This window comes from Phaenicophaeus curvirostris, chromosome 9 (assembly GCF_032191515.1).
Source record: "Phaenicophaeus curvirostris isolate KB17595 chromosome 9, BPBGC_Pcur_1.0, whole genome shotgun sequence".
NCBI lineage: Eukaryota > Metazoa > Chordata > Aves > Cuculiformes > Cuculidae > Phaenicophaeus > Phaenicophaeus curvirostris.
Window position 1 is genome coordinate 32,519,396 of NC_091400.1, and position 18,942 is coordinate 32,538,337.

The 18,942-nt window shown below is 36.9% G+C and overlaps 1 protein-coding gene across 1 annotated transcript in view; it reads right to left on the reverse strand.

Annotated features, from left to right (window-relative positions):
- The window catches only part of CFAP46 (cilia and flagella associated protein 46), a 71,472-nt gene extending 52,743 nt beyond the window's left edge, over positions 1 to 18,729 (reverse strand). The window contains exons 1-13 of the mRNA XM_069864153.1: positions 18,717 to 18,729; positions 18,234 to 18,358; positions 17,262 to 17,393; positions 15,343 to 15,407; positions 14,655 to 14,819; positions 13,451 to 13,574; positions 12,815 to 12,909; positions 11,886 to 11,993; positions 10,804 to 10,903; positions 7,463 to 7,561; positions 5,919 to 6,109; positions 3,936 to 4,164; positions 2,355 to 2,475 (exon numbers count right to left, since the gene is read on the reverse strand). Coding sequence (XP_069720254.1) covers positions 2,355 to 2,475; positions 3,936 to 4,164; positions 5,919 to 6,109; positions 7,463 to 7,561; positions 10,804 to 10,903; positions 11,886 to 11,993; positions 12,815 to 12,909; positions 13,451 to 13,574; positions 14,655 to 14,819; positions 15,343 to 15,407; positions 17,262 to 17,393; positions 18,234 to 18,358; positions 18,717 to 18,729 — 1,567 coding nt within the window. The remainder of the gene's footprint in view (positions 1 to 2,354; positions 2,476 to 3,935; positions 4,165 to 5,918; positions 6,110 to 7,462; positions 7,562 to 10,803; positions 10,904 to 11,885; positions 11,994 to 12,814; positions 12,910 to 13,450; positions 13,575 to 14,654; positions 14,820 to 15,342; positions 15,408 to 17,261; positions 17,394 to 18,233; positions 18,359 to 18,716) is intronic.
- Between the last annotated feature and the right edge of the window lie 213 nt (positions 18,730 to 18,942).

The following is an 18,942-nucleotide window of genomic DNA, read 5'->3' on the forward strand; positions in this document are numbered from 1 at the left end:
AAAAAACTAAACAAAAGAAAAACCAACACAGGAAAAAGATTCAAGGTAGGAACAAGCTGGCCCCCTGAGACAGAAAATTACTCCATTGGTACAGATACATCAAAAAGAGATTATTTTTTGCAGAGCAATGGCATAGAGGAGATGCTTTGCACTAGAACACAAGTAATTTGATGGGACTGGAAAATGTGATGAGTTTGTACATTCACTTGAATCTAAGCAATACTCCCTAAGACAGTGCCGATGAGTAATTTTTAATTTTATTCTCAAACAAAATGTCAAATAATAACAGCAAATACACATGAAGTGTTTCTGGCTTTAAAATATATCTATAAGCAGGTTTACTTGCATTCACTTACAATGAAAAGAGTAAGGCATAATGTCTTACTGTTCTTGCAATGCATTATCTAACACATGATAAGGCTGTTACCCAACTATACACATACATCAACTGATAGAAACTGCTTATGTAACACATAAGGACAGTAACATGATGTTAGGTTGTAACTTAAGGAATTGTGCATTTAAAAAAGCACATTTTTCTTTGGATCTATAGCTACAACTCTCACTAAATTAGGCCAGCGTAAACATCAAAAACGAATGAAATATTGATGCATGGTTATTCATGCAACTTAAAAGAAAATATTACCCTGTGAATTTGATGTCCTATGCTATGTATATTTTAATAATACAGTTGCACGTATATTTTCTGACTCCTTCAATAATCATATTTAAGTCTGACATAACAAAAGCAAAAAAAAAAGCAAAAACCTCACTCTTTGGATGACAGCCTCAGGAACAACTGAAAGTTTCGGAAACAGAATTTTACTCAACATTGTGTCAAAGAGATACAAAGTATTGTAATAATTGTAATATTGTGATAATCTCATTTATTTTAATGGAAGACTCATCTTGGAAGGCTAATGTGTAGTAAGATTTATTCTGAGGAAGTCTGGATACAATTTTGCAGCTGTCAACTCTAAATTGAAGAGCCAATGGAAATACATGCATGCCTTTCATTCTCTTCACTGCACAAATACAATTCACTTTATCACCTTATATCATGTATGAAAAAATATTCCAACACAGAATTCTCAAAATACTTAAATGAACTGCATGCCCATCCATGGCAGGATCAGGCTGCTTTAAAGGCTACTGGACTCCGTCTGTAGCATTCCTTTCCTCCAGCACATACTCTACCCAGGGAGTACATTGCGTATACTTGCAACATTAGTTAAAATAGTCACATGCTTGCTTTATTGCCCAGATAAGATAAAACAGTTCAAGTAATACGGAAAAATCTGTTCCTGTCCACTCTTCTTCATTAACAGGCTGCCTAGTCACAAACTGAAGCTGTTTGTGGCATAAGGAGAATGCCTATTTATTACACAGGTTTTATAAAGTAAATAATGAACTCATGCCTAAATATCTGGGCAAAACTGAATCTCTGAAAAGCAAGATTTTAGATTAGAAAGGCAACTAAAATATAAAACCAGTATCACAGAATTATAGAATAGTTCGGGTTGGAAGGGACCTTAAAGATGATCCAGTTCCAACCCCCCTGCCACGGGCAGGGACACTTCCCACTAGATCAGGCCCCGTCCAACCTGCCCTTGAACACCTCCAAGACTGTGACATCCACCACTTCCCTGGGCAACCTGTGCCAGGGCCTCACAACTCTCATGGTGAAGAAATTCTTCCTTATATCAAGCCTAAATCTGACCCTCTCCAGTTTATACCCATTGCCCCTCATCCTATCACTACAAGCCTTTATAAATAGTCCCTCCCCAGTATTCTTGGAGCCCCTTCAGGTACTGGAAGGTGTCTATAAGGTCTCTTTGTAGCCTTCTCTTCTCCAGGCTGAACAACCCAAACTCTCTCAGCCTGTCCTTGTATGGGAGGTGCTCCAGCCCTTGGATCATCTTTGCAGCCTCTTCTGGACTCGTTTCAACAGCTCTATATCCTTCTTTATGTTGAGGATTCCAGAACTGGACATCGTATGTAATTAACAGAATACTATAGGGTGAAACGTCTGAAAATGCCACTAAAAAATGTAAGAACATTCAGAAGTTGCACAAAACAAAAGTAAAAATACAGCACAATTTACAGCTCAACAATAAGGTTCAGATGAATTCAGAGAGGAAAACATTAATATTTCTTCTTCCAACATCACAACATAAACCTTAGATATCTAACAAAACTGACAGAAGCTGTGCCATAGAATTCAGCAGAACTGTCACTTCACCTGTACTGTGATACTCTTTACATATTGTCATTAGATGTCACATCCAAACTTGAAGATTCTGCAAAGTACTCAAAGTCAAGTGTAGTAACTTAGTCACACATAGATACATTACCTTTAGCTTCATTTTCACTGTCAAGGACTATCTGAAATGAATCAGGAGCTAGTGCAAGACCTGCATTTACCAGAAGGGATCTCTTTTTCCTCACATCATCCTTCTGCTGTGCCCTTTTAGCCTATGTAAAGAAAAGAACAGATTGTGATAAGGATCATTTTTATATATACCTGTTTATACATCTGATTTACTAAACACAACAAAATGCAGATCATAGAGCTTGGTAACACCAAAAAAACACCTACAGGAATTGTGGGACTTCATATATCTTACGCGTCATTCTGCAGTATTATTGTTTTTGAAAGCGACTGTAGAACTTTGGTTGATCTTGACATGACTAGGGGCAGCGGGTATAAACTGGAGAGGGGCAGATTTAGGCTAGATATAAGGAAGAATTTCCTCACTATGAGAGCAGTGAGGCCCTGGCACAGGTTGCCTAGGGAAGCTGTGGCTGCCCCATCCCTGGAGGTTTTCAAAGCCAGGTTGGATGGGCCTTGGGCAGCCTGATCCAGTGGGAGGTGTCCCTGCCCATGGCAGGGGGTTGGAACTGGATGATCTTTAAGGACCCTTCCAACCCTAACTATTCTATGATTTTATGAATACATCAAAGATAACTGACTATAAAGTACTGCTCATGCTCCTCAAGCATCTTTACAGTACATTCCCTAGTACATAACCTGCCATTATGTTATACTTTCTTAAATAAAGAACAGTATTTATTTAGAAACCAACAATAACAATTCCATTATGCAATAACTAGGAACTGCTACGAAATATAAAAAGTTCCTAGTCCACTCAGAACTAGCCAAAGCCAGAGGAAGTGTAAGTGCTTTTTTTAAAAATAACATTTAAACAGAGTAAGCCTGCATGGAAAAGCATTAAAACTAGACCTAGAAAGAATCTTCATTTTTCTTTGTCTTACCAATAGACACATCAACTCACCAGCAGATTTCCAGAATTGATTTTAAGTTCAGTGAACACATCTTAGTTTCTGTGAATATTCCCAAATGATGTACAGCTGAAATTTCTTTTAGCCAACTAACAAGCAGCTGCCAATATGATTTTCATTCAGGTGCTGAGGCACCACAACTGAATCAGCAGCAATAACTCTTAACAACATCTACACTGCAACTTTAGATGATATTATTCACCAACCTTTTTTAATTCTGACATAATATTGATTTATCTTAAAGCCAGCTCGGATGTCTAGATATTTGGCCGCTGCTCCCCTCATTAATTAAACCACTGTGCCATGCAATGAAATATTAATTGTTGACAATTATGAATAGGCTTGTTTTTTTGCTGATATTTTTGCAGAAGAATAACTTTCCTGCCCCCAGGAAACAAGCTTTGAACATAATTGGAAAAAATCCTCTATCACCATCTTCAGATTGTGAAGCAACAGGACCACCACAGAGAGAACTCAGAGAGCTTTTCTCAGCAATCACCTAACATAAGTTTGCTGAAAGCCGGCTGATGCTGGCTCTGCTAATTCACAGTTCTACTGAACAGCTGGCTTTCTGCTTCCAGAATTTAATAAGTGAAGCTATTTCAGCTACTGACCTTACTCTTCAAGATTACCTGCTCAATGATCATTACTGCCCAATCTTCTGGACGCTCAGGTGACTTGTACAGCATAGTGCACAACCGAAGACGGTTCAAAGTTAATTTTAGATGCTCTTGATACTGCCCACTGCTGTCTAGATGTATAGCTTTTTGCAGATGTTCCATGGCAGCCTCTATTCTGTCATCACTTTCCTCAATACGAGCTATTTCCATATGGACTTGGCAACGCAACAAAATCAACAAACTAAGGAATGCAAATTCAAATAGAAACTCTTAAAACGAGGCAAACTAAAATTCTTAGACCTAAGAATTACCCAAAAGTGAAACTCAATGATTAAAAGTAACTCCAGTATGAAAACAGATACTCACTTGTCTCTTCCATTTTCATTGACATGCTTTTTTAATTAAATTACTTAGAAAATTTAACCACATTGTACTTCCACTAAGCCTGCATGAAAAAACTCAGCCATAAGGAAGCAACAAATCTTGTAGACTAACTGTTCTTCGTGTATCAGGAGAACCCTTTTTCAGTACCTCAGCAAAGTAACCGCTTAGGCATGTAAATCAAGTCAATAGATTTTCAGAATTGTTTATTAACTCCCAGATAGAGCATGATATACTGGATAATGGCCACTTTTGATCAATGTTCACTCTCTGTTTGTAATTTTAAGTAGAAGCTAATAGTTCTAAAAAATCTAGCCCTGTGATGGCCACTTTTAAAGACCTGGCTCACCACAGGCATGCACGCTCGTTGTCATGGCAAAGAACTAGTCTAAGTCCACATTAGAGCCAACCTTGCTTAGCAAGCATCACCCTTTTACTTCTCACCAAAGTAGCTACAATCAAAACAACAATGAAGACAGGCAAATTAACAGGGACAAGTGACTTAATTTAATCTCTCACGACAGTACCACCTCAGAGCAGAAGTCGAGCCTACTTGATTGTTAGGAATATATCGATAACAAAAGCCAAAACTTCAACCCCTCAAAAACCTAACCTCCAAGCTTTAAAATTGTCATTACTGACATTCAGTATAAATATCAAAGTCACAAAGCTGGTCTTTATATGGAAAGCATAAGAAATGCCTGAATAACAGTATAGTAACACAATACAGTATTTTCAAATGTGTGTGTATCTGCTTCTTCAGGCTTCTGTTTCCTCTTTATGCAACTAAAAAATTACATTTTAAAAACACTGAAAGCATATTCCTCACCCTCCTCCATAATACTTTTATCAGAAACCATTGACTGTTCTCTTCAAATGACAGATTATGGCAATCATAACCAGCTCTACTGCAAAAGTTATGATCTTTCTTCTTTGTGGTCACCCTGTATAGGTCCAAACTTAACATACGTACCGCATACTAAGGTTTACTTGTTCCATTCAAATTAATAAAAAAGGTGAAGCTATTTAGGTGCTTACGGTTAAACATAACTGCAAACAGAAGAATACATCTAAAATAATTATCTATTTATACACGTAAAATAATTATCTGTTTTATTAATACACTAGGATTTTCAATTAAAAAGAAGTCTCACTGATGATGTAAAACCAATATCTTGCAAGAAGAATCTTATTTGGTTCATAATACAGAAGCTGAGACGGTTATTAACAGTAATTTTTTAACCGTATGCTTTTATCCAACAAAAGTGATGTTAATCCAAGGATCTAAACCACATTCCAACACATTTACTCGTAGTGCAGCTTTGGAATTTTCTCACGTAATTTTGATTAACTATGGTATTTTTCAGTTCTTAACAAATTTCAGTATTTGCTGAAGGCCATTAAACAGTGTGAGATTTTTGCCTGAAAGGAACCTATATTTAAGTGATTAATGAGGAAATGTACACAATATGCAGACATTAACGTATTACAAGCTAGTGGACAAAATTCAAAGATATTTAACATCATAGAGCTTGAGCTTTTAAATTAGTTTGGTGCTCAGTCTTTAGACCTTTCAAAGTAACAAACAAAAAAGTACACAGCATAGAAAGTTACCTGTCAATCTCTTCAAGAACATCAGCAACTGCGATCAACGGCTTTCGCACATGGTGGAGCAAACTGTGTTGTAGTAGTGGTAAGCACAGATTCCACAGGGTTGTACAAACAACCTGAATCACATCAGGATCTTCCAACTGAACCGCACGTTTTAAGCTTAATTCAAGATTTTTTATCAATTCCAGCTGAGCCTACACAAATGAAAAAATTAATTAGCAGTTATTGCATTTAACAAACACAACTTCTTACATATTCCTCCAAATTTTAATCTTAGGGCTATTGTTTCCAACAGAAAGCAGTGCCTCAGCCAGCAGATTTCAGAAACTCATTTTTTCCTTCTTATTTTAAAAGTTTTCTTTAATAAAAACCTTTTTTAGTAGGCATTGATTTTAGTAGGTATTTCTTTTAGGCACTCCATGCTGCTACTATATATCTCAGACAGAAGGCTGCCAGCTATTCTTCTGTCCTATAATAAACAGAAACTGGTAATTGTGAAATGTCTGTGAATTCAGACAGCTTATCTGCTTTTCTTTTCTTTATACGAAGCTATCAATGCAATGTAGTAGAGGAAAAAACAAAACACTATGAATGGGATTTGCCACATTGCCTATTGAACTGTGTTCCTTTTAAACCTAAAAGCAAATCCTCACCTACAATAACAGACGTTCATTAATTAAGAAGTTCTTCTTAGAGGCTACGCAATAAAAAATGGAAAAAGAGATCAAACAAAAAACTCTCCAACTGCATTTACTGTGATAGGACTATTTAGAAATATCTAAATATCCTTTTTTTATTATTCAAGCAGTATTAGTGGTGTTTCATATTATGAGAAATTTTCAAGAATTTTTTTTTTTTTTTAAAAAAACTGAAAGGCATTTCTGAGCTCTAAAATGAGAAGAGTCACAGCACTAACCTTATCAATTACCATGAAGCATATTCACATGTCTCATTTTAGCAACTTTAAGTGTCTCTAATAGCTTCTCTAAATTGCTCATTGTAGGCACTATTGATAATATTAACAATTTAGGGGTTTGCTTTCGATGGTCTGAATGCTAACTGAGTCAGCTGACTATAGAAATATAAGAAAATCCTGCCCAGTGTGACAAATTATCAGGAATCTCTGCATTTCTCTGACATAAGAATTTATCTGAGACGGCCCATAACATGTAATATTGGTTGAATTGGACTCCATGATCCTTATGGATTCCTTCCAACTAGAGATTTTCTCTGAAAACACCTCCCATAAATTTAAAATACAAAACCAAGAGAGCATTGCCTTTGCATGCCTCAATGCTACTGCCTTTACCCTCAGAAAGTAATAAATTATGAATCTTTATAGTAAGTCAGAAGACTTAAGCAAGGAACATACAACTGATTTGCTGTTGTGGTTTTTTTTCTTGGTAGCTAAATTAGAGAGCATATAAAGTTTAAAATAATTTCTGATTAGTAAAATGTAATTAAGACACACTAGTCCAAAGCAGTTTTCCAAGTTCAACAAATTAAAACTTTCACTTTTCTCTCAAAGTAAATGTTAAGGAACATACCTCAATGATTCCTTTGGTATAAGTCATCATTTTAGGGCCAATTTTTTTAGATTTATATTCACATTCCAGGCATTCTATTTCAATAAGTTTCCTTTGCTCCTGTGAAGCAGTAATATACAAAATGCTGATTTTAATAATTAAAAAGGAACACAATTAGGATCAAACCCATGCAATTACACTAATACAACACTATGCTTTCTTACTGAAAATCCCACTATACTGGCTAACTAACTGAAACAATCAAAAGGGAGTAGAATTTGTTGTTTGAACACCAGTCACTTCTTACAAAGCTGATGCTGCAAAATAACTTTTTCAGGTTGTTGACTGCCAGACTTCGCAACAGGAAAATCAGCATAGACTTGATTTTTCCTATACTGTAATTTTATTTCAATTCTCACAGATTCTTGCTCACTAATGTTATTATAAAGGTACACGCTTGGAATAAACGAGAGCTAGTCAAGACAGAAAGAATTCATCTTGATGGGTAGAGCAACCTTTACGTGGAAAAAAAGAGGTCAGATTTTTAACACCTCAAGAAAGATTTGGTTATTAAATCATACCAGTTGTAGGTATGGATCAGCTAGGATACTTCGTATTTGGTTTCTTGTGGTGCAGTAGGGAAAGCCAGAGAGCATCTCCATTCATCATTCATTATGAATTATTATCAAATCAGTCAGCATGACCTTTGTTAATTTAACATCCCCACGACAGGAAAACAGATGAGATCTTGAAAAACGTAGATAGATGTAGCACTGCCATTATTATGTAATGACAAATACACAGAGAGATGAAATTCATGTTACAGATGAGAAACCTGTCAGTATTTCGTAAAAGCCACGGAACTGGAACTTGATACAGATTTTCCTCACTCTACCACAGAGTGGTCACTGTCAAAATTAACGCTGAGCAATCTGAAGATGGTCACTTAAACACCCACTCGCTCTCAGGGAGAAGAGAAGGCTGAAACAGAAGCAAATCTTCTCTACTGTAAACCACAGGAGGAACACTGATGTCTATACAACTACTCAAACTAAATCTTTGTGAATCTTTGATCTAGGGGATTTAAACACTTCTTCCCATGGAATGCTATGGAATCATGTATGATTTTAGACTTGTAGGAAATTTGAGAAAAACTGGGCCTGAAGCAGACGACTGGAACAAAAAGAAGCAACAGTAAAGATAAGTAAAATTTACATGACAAGCCACTTAAAGTACGATCATTATAACAGAAATTTCGAAATGTGCAGTGATGAAAGAGACAGACCTCATAATCTTCTCTAAGTATATTCTTTTAATCAGCACAGCATATAGGAGTCACATTAAGAAAGTACTACTGGCTTCTCTCATTCAGGCAGATCTTTATACAGCTCTTCGGTTTTCAAACTTCAGACAAACAGGGTGCTTTTGGTTTTGTCTATTCTACACTCTCAAGACTGTTTTCAGTCATATCTCCAATTCACTTATTCCCAGGTGGTTTTTTCAGCCTGGCCTTCTCACACGTTCAGGATTTGTTATCCTGCATGTCTAGTTCAGAACACCTGGTCTTTTTAATAATGTTTATTCTAATATGCTTGGTACCAGCTTCACGCTTTATCTTAGTCCCAACTAATCTTTCATACACTTGGTGTCACTCCTTCAGAAACACATTTTGAAACTTGTTTGGTAGTATTTGCCACTTTTATTTCCTTACATGCACATTTCAGATAACCAAAAACTACTCATGGGAATCCCAACGCAATCAGGCACTTTTTCATACGTTTTTGTACCTGAAAAACAGACTGAATTTCTGAATACAGGGACAAACAGTTCTGTTTCTCAACAGCTGTGCTGATTTGGGATGCGATAGTTTTCTTCACAGTAGCTTGTATGGGGCTGTGTTTTGGATCTGTGCTGGAAACAGCGCGGTGAGACAGGGATGTTTTAGTCACTGCTGAGCGGGGCTTGCACAACATCAAGGCTTTTTCTGATCCTCACTCCACCAGTGAGTGCTGAGGGGCATAAGAAGTTGGGAGGGGACACAGCCAGGACAGCTAGTTCCAAAAGACAAAGGGATATTCCAGACCATACGATGTCATGTTCAGCATATAAAGCTGGGGGGAAGGCTAGCAGGGGATGAGCTGCTCAGGGACTGGCTGGGCATCAGTCACTTGGCGGTGAGGAATTGTTTTCATTTTCATCATTTATTGTTTCTTAGGGGTTGCTTTTCTCTGTTACTCATTTCTCCTCTTTTCCTTACAATTTTATTATTATTGGTGGTGTTGTTATGATAATTATGCCTTTTTTATTATTAAACTGTTTTTATCTCAACCCATGAGTTTTCCTTACTTTTACCCTTCTGATTCTCTGCCCCATCCCACTGATGGGGGAGTGAGTGAGCAGCTATATGCTGCTTAGTTGCTGGCTGGGGTTAAACCACAACAGTGGGGGAGGAGCAGAAAAGACAAATCTCAGGTCCAGCTGGACATAAGAATCAAAAAGGGCATATACATCAAAAAATCAGTTAGTACGGAAATCACACAGAATTTTAATCTAAGAATACCCCTACAGTAACATTAAAAAAATACTACAGAAAAGTAAAAATTATTAAATGTTAGTAAATAACAAATCAAATAATAGTTTGCTGGAAAACTAATCATTCTGACAAAAGGAAACTGGGAAATATATAAGAACAAACACTACCATAGAAGATCCACACAAAGGAAAGGATTAGGGAGTGTGGTGTGTGGTACAACATCTCTGGATTTCTCACTCCAATGACAGAACCATCCTGCTTAAGTCCTGCTTTCCAGAAAACGTAACAACTTTGGGGCTTTTTTTTTGGTAAGTTTTTTTGAGCCTCTCCTTCCCGCAGTCCCCTAAACATGCTCCAGAAAAACGTTCTGTTTTCTCCTCATCAAACTTTCACATGCTGTTCTGCAATGCTGATATTGTACTCATGAAGACTAAAGTGAATACAGGTAACATTAACTGCTTTTAGAGCTTACGTCTTGGTGACCAGTTACAAACTCAATGAGTAAACAGGTTAGGTCTCCAAACCTGCAGGCAGCATTTAAATTCCAATCAAATCGTTCCACAGATAATGCTTAAAAACATAGGCAAAAATTTACATTAACATTTATTTGCCAAATCTAACTGCACTGCTAATTACCCTACTCTACCTACACCCTAACTTCTGACCTTATATCTTGTCTCTAGTTTAGAAACAGATCACTTATCCAAGTATTTATTTATAGTAATGAATATATGAACAATACAGAGACAGACAGAAGACCCCACGACTATCAATATTATTTTAAAAGTGAAAACAAAATAACTCAATCATAATTAATATTAATACTTACAGTAATCCCAGCTCTCTTCAGATCAAGTATACAATGATATGCAAGATCAATGCAGTTTACTTTCACAGAAAAACGAGCCAATTCCAGAATCAAAGGAATCCTTCAAAAACAGAAAAACATACCTTCAGGGAATCTGATTCTTCTCTTTTATAGAATAAGAAAAATACTGTTTGGAAGTTAATTTTATGCAATGCATCTTAAAAGCTTGAAGTAATCTAAACATTAGAGGACATTTGATGATACTCATATCATAGTTAACAAGGAAAAAGGAAAAAGACTGAGTTGGCTACATAAAAAATACAAAGGTTCATCTGTTTATGGAAAATAAGTAGTATATTTTACTGTAATCTTGCACAAAGAAGAACATAACAAAATACGTAATGAAACACACGCAGCACAAAGACAGTGAAATGGCAACTGAAGATTGAAGGTAATTCTGTAAACAAAATGCAGCCAAGCATCACACAGCTTAGAAGAGTCAAATCCATTGGTCAGTTATTTAGAAACTAAAAACACAGAACACACAGTAGGAAGCTGTTCCAAATGTCTGGATCTCCGTAAAAAAAAAAGAACAAACACAGTGTACTGTCAGAGACAGGAGAAGTAATATACCTGAGTATTACCAAAGATTAATTTTAACGAGTAAAAATGTGGTATTGCTTCAACACAGAATAGCTGTGATACAACTACTGGCACAGAGTGCAGGTTAGTCTGCATTTCAAAATTATGCTTAAACTGGGAAGGGCCCCAAGAAAGGCTAAAAATGACTCAAAGTCTGAAAAGCACTTACCAACTCTAACGCCTTTTAAAAATCTCATCTATCAACAAGAACAGGTTATGGAAAGATTTAATCATGTTATACAAATGCTACATGGAAGAAGGTATTTAATCCTGGTTCTTTAGTAAAGCTTAATGGGACCTTTGTCTTTTTTAAGATGACCTAAGCATTAATGCAACACAAACTACTGTAACTAGGCACGAGTTCACTCTCTTCAAGCTCAACAGGAATTATGACAGATTTCAATGGAAGCAGGATAGGCTTCAGCGTCAACTTTCACAGGGCTGTGACAAGTAAAACTCACTTCACACTGAGAATGGATGCTGGAGGTACATCATATTGTTTCAAAAGTAGATATACAGAATTCAGATCTGTGGTGGCATCACCTGGAAATTCATTTGTGTCCCATTGCCTGCAATATATTAGGAATGGATCATAATTTTTCATAATAAATATTATTGAATTAAAAATTTGAAGTAACTCTCCGAACTTTAGAATGCATGGCTTTTAGTCCAATGTATCAGTGGGATACCTGGGTTTTGACATATCAAAGAAAAAAATTAAAACATCAGGTGAACAAAACCTACTTCAGTCTGCCAAGTTACTCAGAGAAAGCCAGATACAAAACACAAAGAACATTTCAGCATAAGTATTAATATTTCAGATGGCAAAGTAAATTTTATTCCAGAAGGAAAGAAAAACGGTGTGCAAAACTCCTTTCATATATGCCAACATCAACCAATCTACTGTTACCAAGAAAAGAAATACTTTTAAAGGAAGGGGAAGAGTTGAGACATTGAAAGAAGAAAAGATTAAATGAGATTTTGTTATGAAATCTAATTTTCAAAACTGTATTATGCCTTTAAAATTTCAAAAGTTTAAGAAGTATCATGCTTCCCACCCTTGTGATTCATGCGTTGTATTTTAGGTGTGATTCCCCCACTTCTTCTTTACTCTCTCATACACGACTTGTACACCAAACCACAATCTGCTGGATACAAAACTGTCTTGCAGTCTCTTCATTCTTTCAACTGAGGATATTTGTACAACACACAATTCCTTACATTCCCAAAGAACTACCTTATTTTTCAGCTAAGGCTGTGCTCTAGACAGGCCTGACAGTCACTATCTAAACCATCATTATAGTTTTCCTTTCCAGAAACTAAACTTTGCAATAACTTTTTCTAACGACCAGCATCAAAGTACATGTAGAGGATACATCTTAATACTTACAATTTTAACATCTGCATTTTATAAATAACTGAAAAATGGGTGGAATCTTTTATTTCCATCTCTATCTGGGAAGTATTCATTAGTTTGTGATACACCTATAAAGTAAAAATTTAATGATTAATAGACTAAACAAACAAAGGACAAACACTCAAAGGGGCTAAAATAAAGCAGGTACGTTGACTGTAGGATTTTTCATGCACTGTAAAGGCAGTGAGCCCACCAAGACAATCTATGTTTTGATTCCTAGGACTATTTACAGGGTTCAAGTTGGGTCATTTAAATATTTATCAGCATAAGAAAAGCCAACAGATGCTAAATATGTCCTCCCTCAATGGCATAAGGTTGGTTTTGTTGCCCCCTCTACATCTTCTGTGCTATTAGTAATTACTCCCAAACAGCAAGTCATGCCAATGATATTATGTTGTAATAAAATACCCTGGAGCAGTAGGGAGCTCTGTAGCTTACAGTACCAAAAATATACAAATTATAAAAATCTCTGCATATCTACTGGATCGTATGGTAGGTCACAAAATTTAAATGAAAGAAACAACATATTTAACAAAAAAACCCCATGATCCTGTGAAATTTAGGGAAGTTCCTGTCTTACTGGGAGTTTAAAATATTTTACAGCATTACCATTAGAGAAAATATTTGAGGGTATTTATCTGGAACATTTTCCTTAATAAAGACTGCTGCAGTAGATGCAAACTCTTTTGCTTCTTCCAGTTTTGAAGCATCAAGGAAGCACTCAAGTAAATTTCTGCAGATCAAATAAATATTTGCATTAAATAGTTGTTAACACTTTTAGAAATAATTCTTATTTCTATTTTTTCAACAGACTCTTCATTTTCAAGGTACCACTCCTAAATGCAGTGAAAGCAGTCAGTGCCATAAAGCATTGCCTCAACATGAAAGAGATCCCCTAACTTCTACATCTTTGTTTCTTCCAGAGACATACAGCTGTTAACATACATTTACTGCAGATCACAAAAATAACCTTGGAAAAGGAAATTTTTGTGAAAACTTTTCTTTACGGGACACCTGGAATTAAAATGATCAATTATTTAAAGCTGTATGAGAAAAACATTTCTAGGAGATGTATTCTAAGATACTCCCTTAACTAATTATATTGATAAGAACCACACAGTGCCAAATTGCACACTAAAGCATGAGACCGACGTGCAATCACACCACCACTGAATGATAACTCAGCTCTGTATTCTTAATTGATGTATTTGCAATACAAATACTTTTTTTTTCTCATTGATTTGTCATGAAGATTCATTTCAACATATAGTTCTGGATTATCAAGAGGAAAAATAGTGAGAGAGAAAACTTAGGCCAATATATGAAATATTTTCATAACGAAGAAGGAGGAAATTAGAAGTTACCCTATATATGTTCTTACAACTTTACTGGGCTGTTTCTTTCTCTTCACAGATCAGAGACAGAAGAGCTCTTTGATTACATGTTTAAGGGTTATTTTTCTTTACCTGAAAAAAACTAGTTCTTAAAGAAAATTGGAGTTTGTCTTTCTCTTCGCTTGAAAGGACTGGACGTAAGCAATGACTGAAACGCTACATCCAAAATGACTGTGATACATCAGATCAGACCAAAGGCCTGACTGCCTCTGCCACTAAAATTTTAACCTCGAATTCAATATTAAAATGAAGCATCTTTTATGCTGAGTATATCTTTAAAAAGTTGAAATATTTGAATTCAGCTTTCCACAATAAATTTATCTACAGTGTTACCAATCTATTGAAGACTGTCTCAGATGGCAGCCAAGGGTACAAGAGGACTACAAGGCACCCATAACAAAAAATACAATTAAACTTACATCATGAGTTCTGCTCTCCATTCATTGTCTTGCTCTTCAGTTTGCTTTAATGCTTTAACAATCTGAGAAAGGCTGGGAATAAGATGATAGCGGAATCCAGGCTTAAGGTACGGCCTCACAAGTTGCCAATAAAGAACTGAGGCATTATATGTCAAAAAATAGTATCTAAAAAGTAAGAATCGAGAATTAAGTATTTCATAGATCTAGAAAAACTTAAAATTTCAGACAGAGTATTTTAAGACACTTCGAAGAAGGAAAAATTGGAACTTTTCCTGTGTGTTCAGATAAGAACAAATCCTAAGAACAGAAGTACAGTGCAAGAAGCATACAATAACTCTTGCAACTACACTCTACCCAGTAATTAACCACTTAAACTAAACTGACACGCTGCTCTCCTCCATAAGTATAAAAGGTGAAGAAAAGCTCAGGGATACCAACCAGCCTTAAAAAGGCTGATTCATCACATCTTTTTAACACTGTTCAGTATTCTTACATTGTTCCAGCATGCACAGCAGTGACAGAAGTGCAGTAGCAAAACAGTAGGAAAATCCACAAAAGCAAAATAAAACAAACACAACTCCAGGTTACTTAGTCAAAATTTGAGACAAACAACTACTAAAACCTAACTCAGCAAAATTTCCTCATATTAAGGAGTTAATATCTGACTGTTCCTGTCAGCAGGGCTCACCTTTGATCATGGGTGGCAAAATCTACTGCCTTCATAAAAAACAGCACAAACTTTTCAAACTCTTCCTAGAATAAAAAAAAAAAAAGTTAATGCAGTTTGAATATGGCTTTTATAAATCAGTACATTATTTTCTTATTTTAATATGTTCACATTTCATAATTTTTATTTTCAGATCATTCTCCATTAATCGGACAAAACTGCAAAGCTGCATACTTCTTAACCTTTCAGCAAAGAAGCTCAGGAACATCCAAGAACAAAGCCAGGACAAAAAATAGTACTGGTTTGTCCCAATAAAAATATTATTTTCTTCAGAGACGTTCTAACAAGAATTTGTCAGCTGAATGGTGTGTCAGGCCTTCTCTTTTTATCATTAAAGCATCAGGGAAGCAGCTTTTTAGAGGAGGACCCAGAGGTCCTGGTGGACATCAACCTCAACACAAACCAGCAGCGTGCCCTTGCCACAAAGGCAACCAACAGCGTCCTGGGCAGCCTCAGGAGGAGCACGGCCAGCAGGTTGAGTAAGGTCATCCAAACCACTCTACATGATATTTGAAAAGGAGAAGTCCCTGGTGACTGGAAGAAGGGTAACGTTGTGCCCATTTTTAAAAACAGCAGAAAAGACGACCCTGCAAACCACTGACCTGCCAGCCTCACCTCTGTGCCTGGGAAGATCATGGAACAGATCCTCCTAGGAGCTATGCTAAAGCATGTGGAGGATGTGGAGGTGATTAATGGCAGCCAGCACGGCTTCACCAGGGGGCAAATCCTGTATGACCAACCTAGTGGCTTTCTAGGATGGGGTAACCACAGCAGTGGACACGGGAAAACCAATGCATGTGATCTATCCAGACTTCTGTAAAGCCTCTGACAGAGTCCCCCAGAACATCTTTCTCTCTAAATTGGAGAGATATGGATTTGATGGGTGGACAGTACCGTGCATAAGAAATTGGTTGGAGGGTCATATTCAGAGAGTAGTTGTCAATGTGTCAAAGTCCAGATAGAGATCCATGATGAGCGTGTCCCTCAGGGGTCTGTACTGGGACCGGTGCTGTTTAATATCTTCATCAATGATATTGACAGCGAGACTGAGTGCACCCTCAGCAAGTTTGCAGATGACACCAAGCTGAGTGGTGTAGTTGCCACATCAGAAGGACAGGATGTCATCCAGAGGGACCTGGACAGGCTGGAGAAGTGAGGCCATGAGAACCTCATGAGATTCAACAAGGCCAAGTGCAAGGTCCTACAATTGGGTCGAGGCAATCCCTGGGTTCAGTAGGCGATAGGGGATGATGTGATTGAGAGCAGCCCTGCAGAGAAGGACTTGGGGTTGCTGGTTGACGACAAGCTCGACACGAGCTGGCAGTGTTCACTTGCAGCCCAGAAGCTAACCGTGTCCTGGGCTGCATCGGAAGAAACATGGCCAGCAGGTCAAGGGAAGTGATTCTGCCCCTCTATTCCTCTCTTGTGAGACCTTATTTGGGGTATTGTGTCCAGTTCTGGTATCCTCAACGTAAGAAGGAGATAGACCTGTTGGAACGGGTCCAGAGGAGGTTACAAAGAAATGCTGAGCGTGCTCCTGAATAAAACTGCTAATTGTTTTACCACTTTAAGCTAAATTTGGTCTGAAAGTATCATGTTGATGTAAAAAGTGAAAAGGCTGATCTTAAAACAACTGACCATGCAAAAACCTTCACAAGTATTTTTTTTTTCTCCTCCCCAAAGCATTGGCACTATTGGTCTAATTCAGAGGGTAAGTTTTGTTCACTTCCAAACCACCCATTAACATATTTTCCTTTGATTTTTCCCACAGTCCTGATTACCCTTATATATTTTAAATCGCTGAAAGCAATACATAAAAACCTAGGAAGACATATTCTTAAAAAAAGGCTTAATCTAATGCAACCTTCATGATTTCTCACCAAATTGTCTGTAGAGAGGGGAGTATGCAACTGGCCTTGGCACAAATATGCTCTGCCAAGAAAATGGTTCACAGGGTATCTTCCTTTAAAATACATCTGTAGGCAGTCACTGCTCATTTCCAGATATCCCAGCTAAGACCAAAAAAAGCATTTTAACATTTAATTGTTAGTTTGTTAAAAATGCATGCCTACTCCAACTGTAACATTTAACAGCATTCCAGTACACAAACAATACTCCATAAAGTTGCATGTCAGCTCTAGTACAAACCCATTAAGATTTATTAAAATTTAAAGCTAGTCTTTCAAATGCATAAATAGCTGCTTTATTTCACAAAGCTCCGGAGTCACTCAGTCACACAAACCCTTACAGTATATAAATGATGTTTCTCTTTGTTAACATAAAGGCAAAATTCTTAGCAGGTTGCTTTTTTTTTTTTTAATAGGTTCGATACAGGATTTTGTATGTCAGTGCTGCATCTCAGTTTTCAAACAACAGACAGAATTTGACTGGCTTGCAGCTCTGAAAATAGATATTGTTTTATTAAAAACTGTCTGCTTGAAATCCAATCACTTGCACCCATGGACTGAAAATTAAAATATACTTCAAACTTAAGAACCTCTACCACATTTTATAGCAGTCTCCCAAAATGAGAACATCACCTTTTCTTCTTTTGTCCCTCTCAAAAATGCATTTTCTTCAGTAGTAATCAAGTTGTTAATATCATTTTTCCATAAGAATTAAAACTAGGCATGGCAATCTGTTTTAGATTGCTACGGTATACCTTGCATATTTTGGTCTAATTACAAATTTCACAAACCACAGTCTGTTGACAGATTATAAAGATGTGATAACTTAGAGGCTGAGTTTTAACTGAATGTAAACATTTAAGCAATTGCTCTCCAAAACCAGAAGTGCAATATTTTTCACAGGTACTTTTTTTTTATTTAATACAAACTGCCTGAATTACAAACCTGAAATGCTTGTTCAGCACATAAGACATACAAGTCGGTGCTGAAGCTATCTGATGAGTCAAACGCAGATTTTCCTTGACTAGCTGATTTGATCAACTCATAAGCATTCTTCAAAGCCTGAATATCTGGAATAAGAAATTGATAAAGGATACATACAGATCATGTATGCCACAAGGTGGACTGACAGGCATGATGACATTATTTCAAATCAACTGTTCACCTTTACAGAAACAAATTGTTTATGTTCATGAAGTCATAGAATGGCTTGGGTTGGAAGGGACCATGAAGGTCATCTAGTCCAAGTCCCCCCTGAAGTCAGCAGGGACATCTTCAACTAGATCAGGTTGTTCAAAGCCCCATCCAACCTGGAAGAAAACTAGATTAAGTTAGGATGACCACAGCACTCACTTAGAATCATAGAATCACAGAGTCATTGAGGTTGGAAAAGACCTCTAAAATTATCAAGTCCAGTCATCAGCCCACCATCCATCCTCATGCCTATTAAACCACGTCCCAACGTGTCACATCCACACGTCTTTTCAATACCTCCAGGGATGGTGACTCCACCACTTCCCTGGGCAGCCTGTTCCCACACGTGACCACTCTTCCGGTAAAGAAATTTTTCCTAACATCCAGTCTAAACCTCCTTCTCTCACAACTTGAGGCCATTCCCTCTCATCCTACCCCTTGTTACCTGGGAGAAGAGACA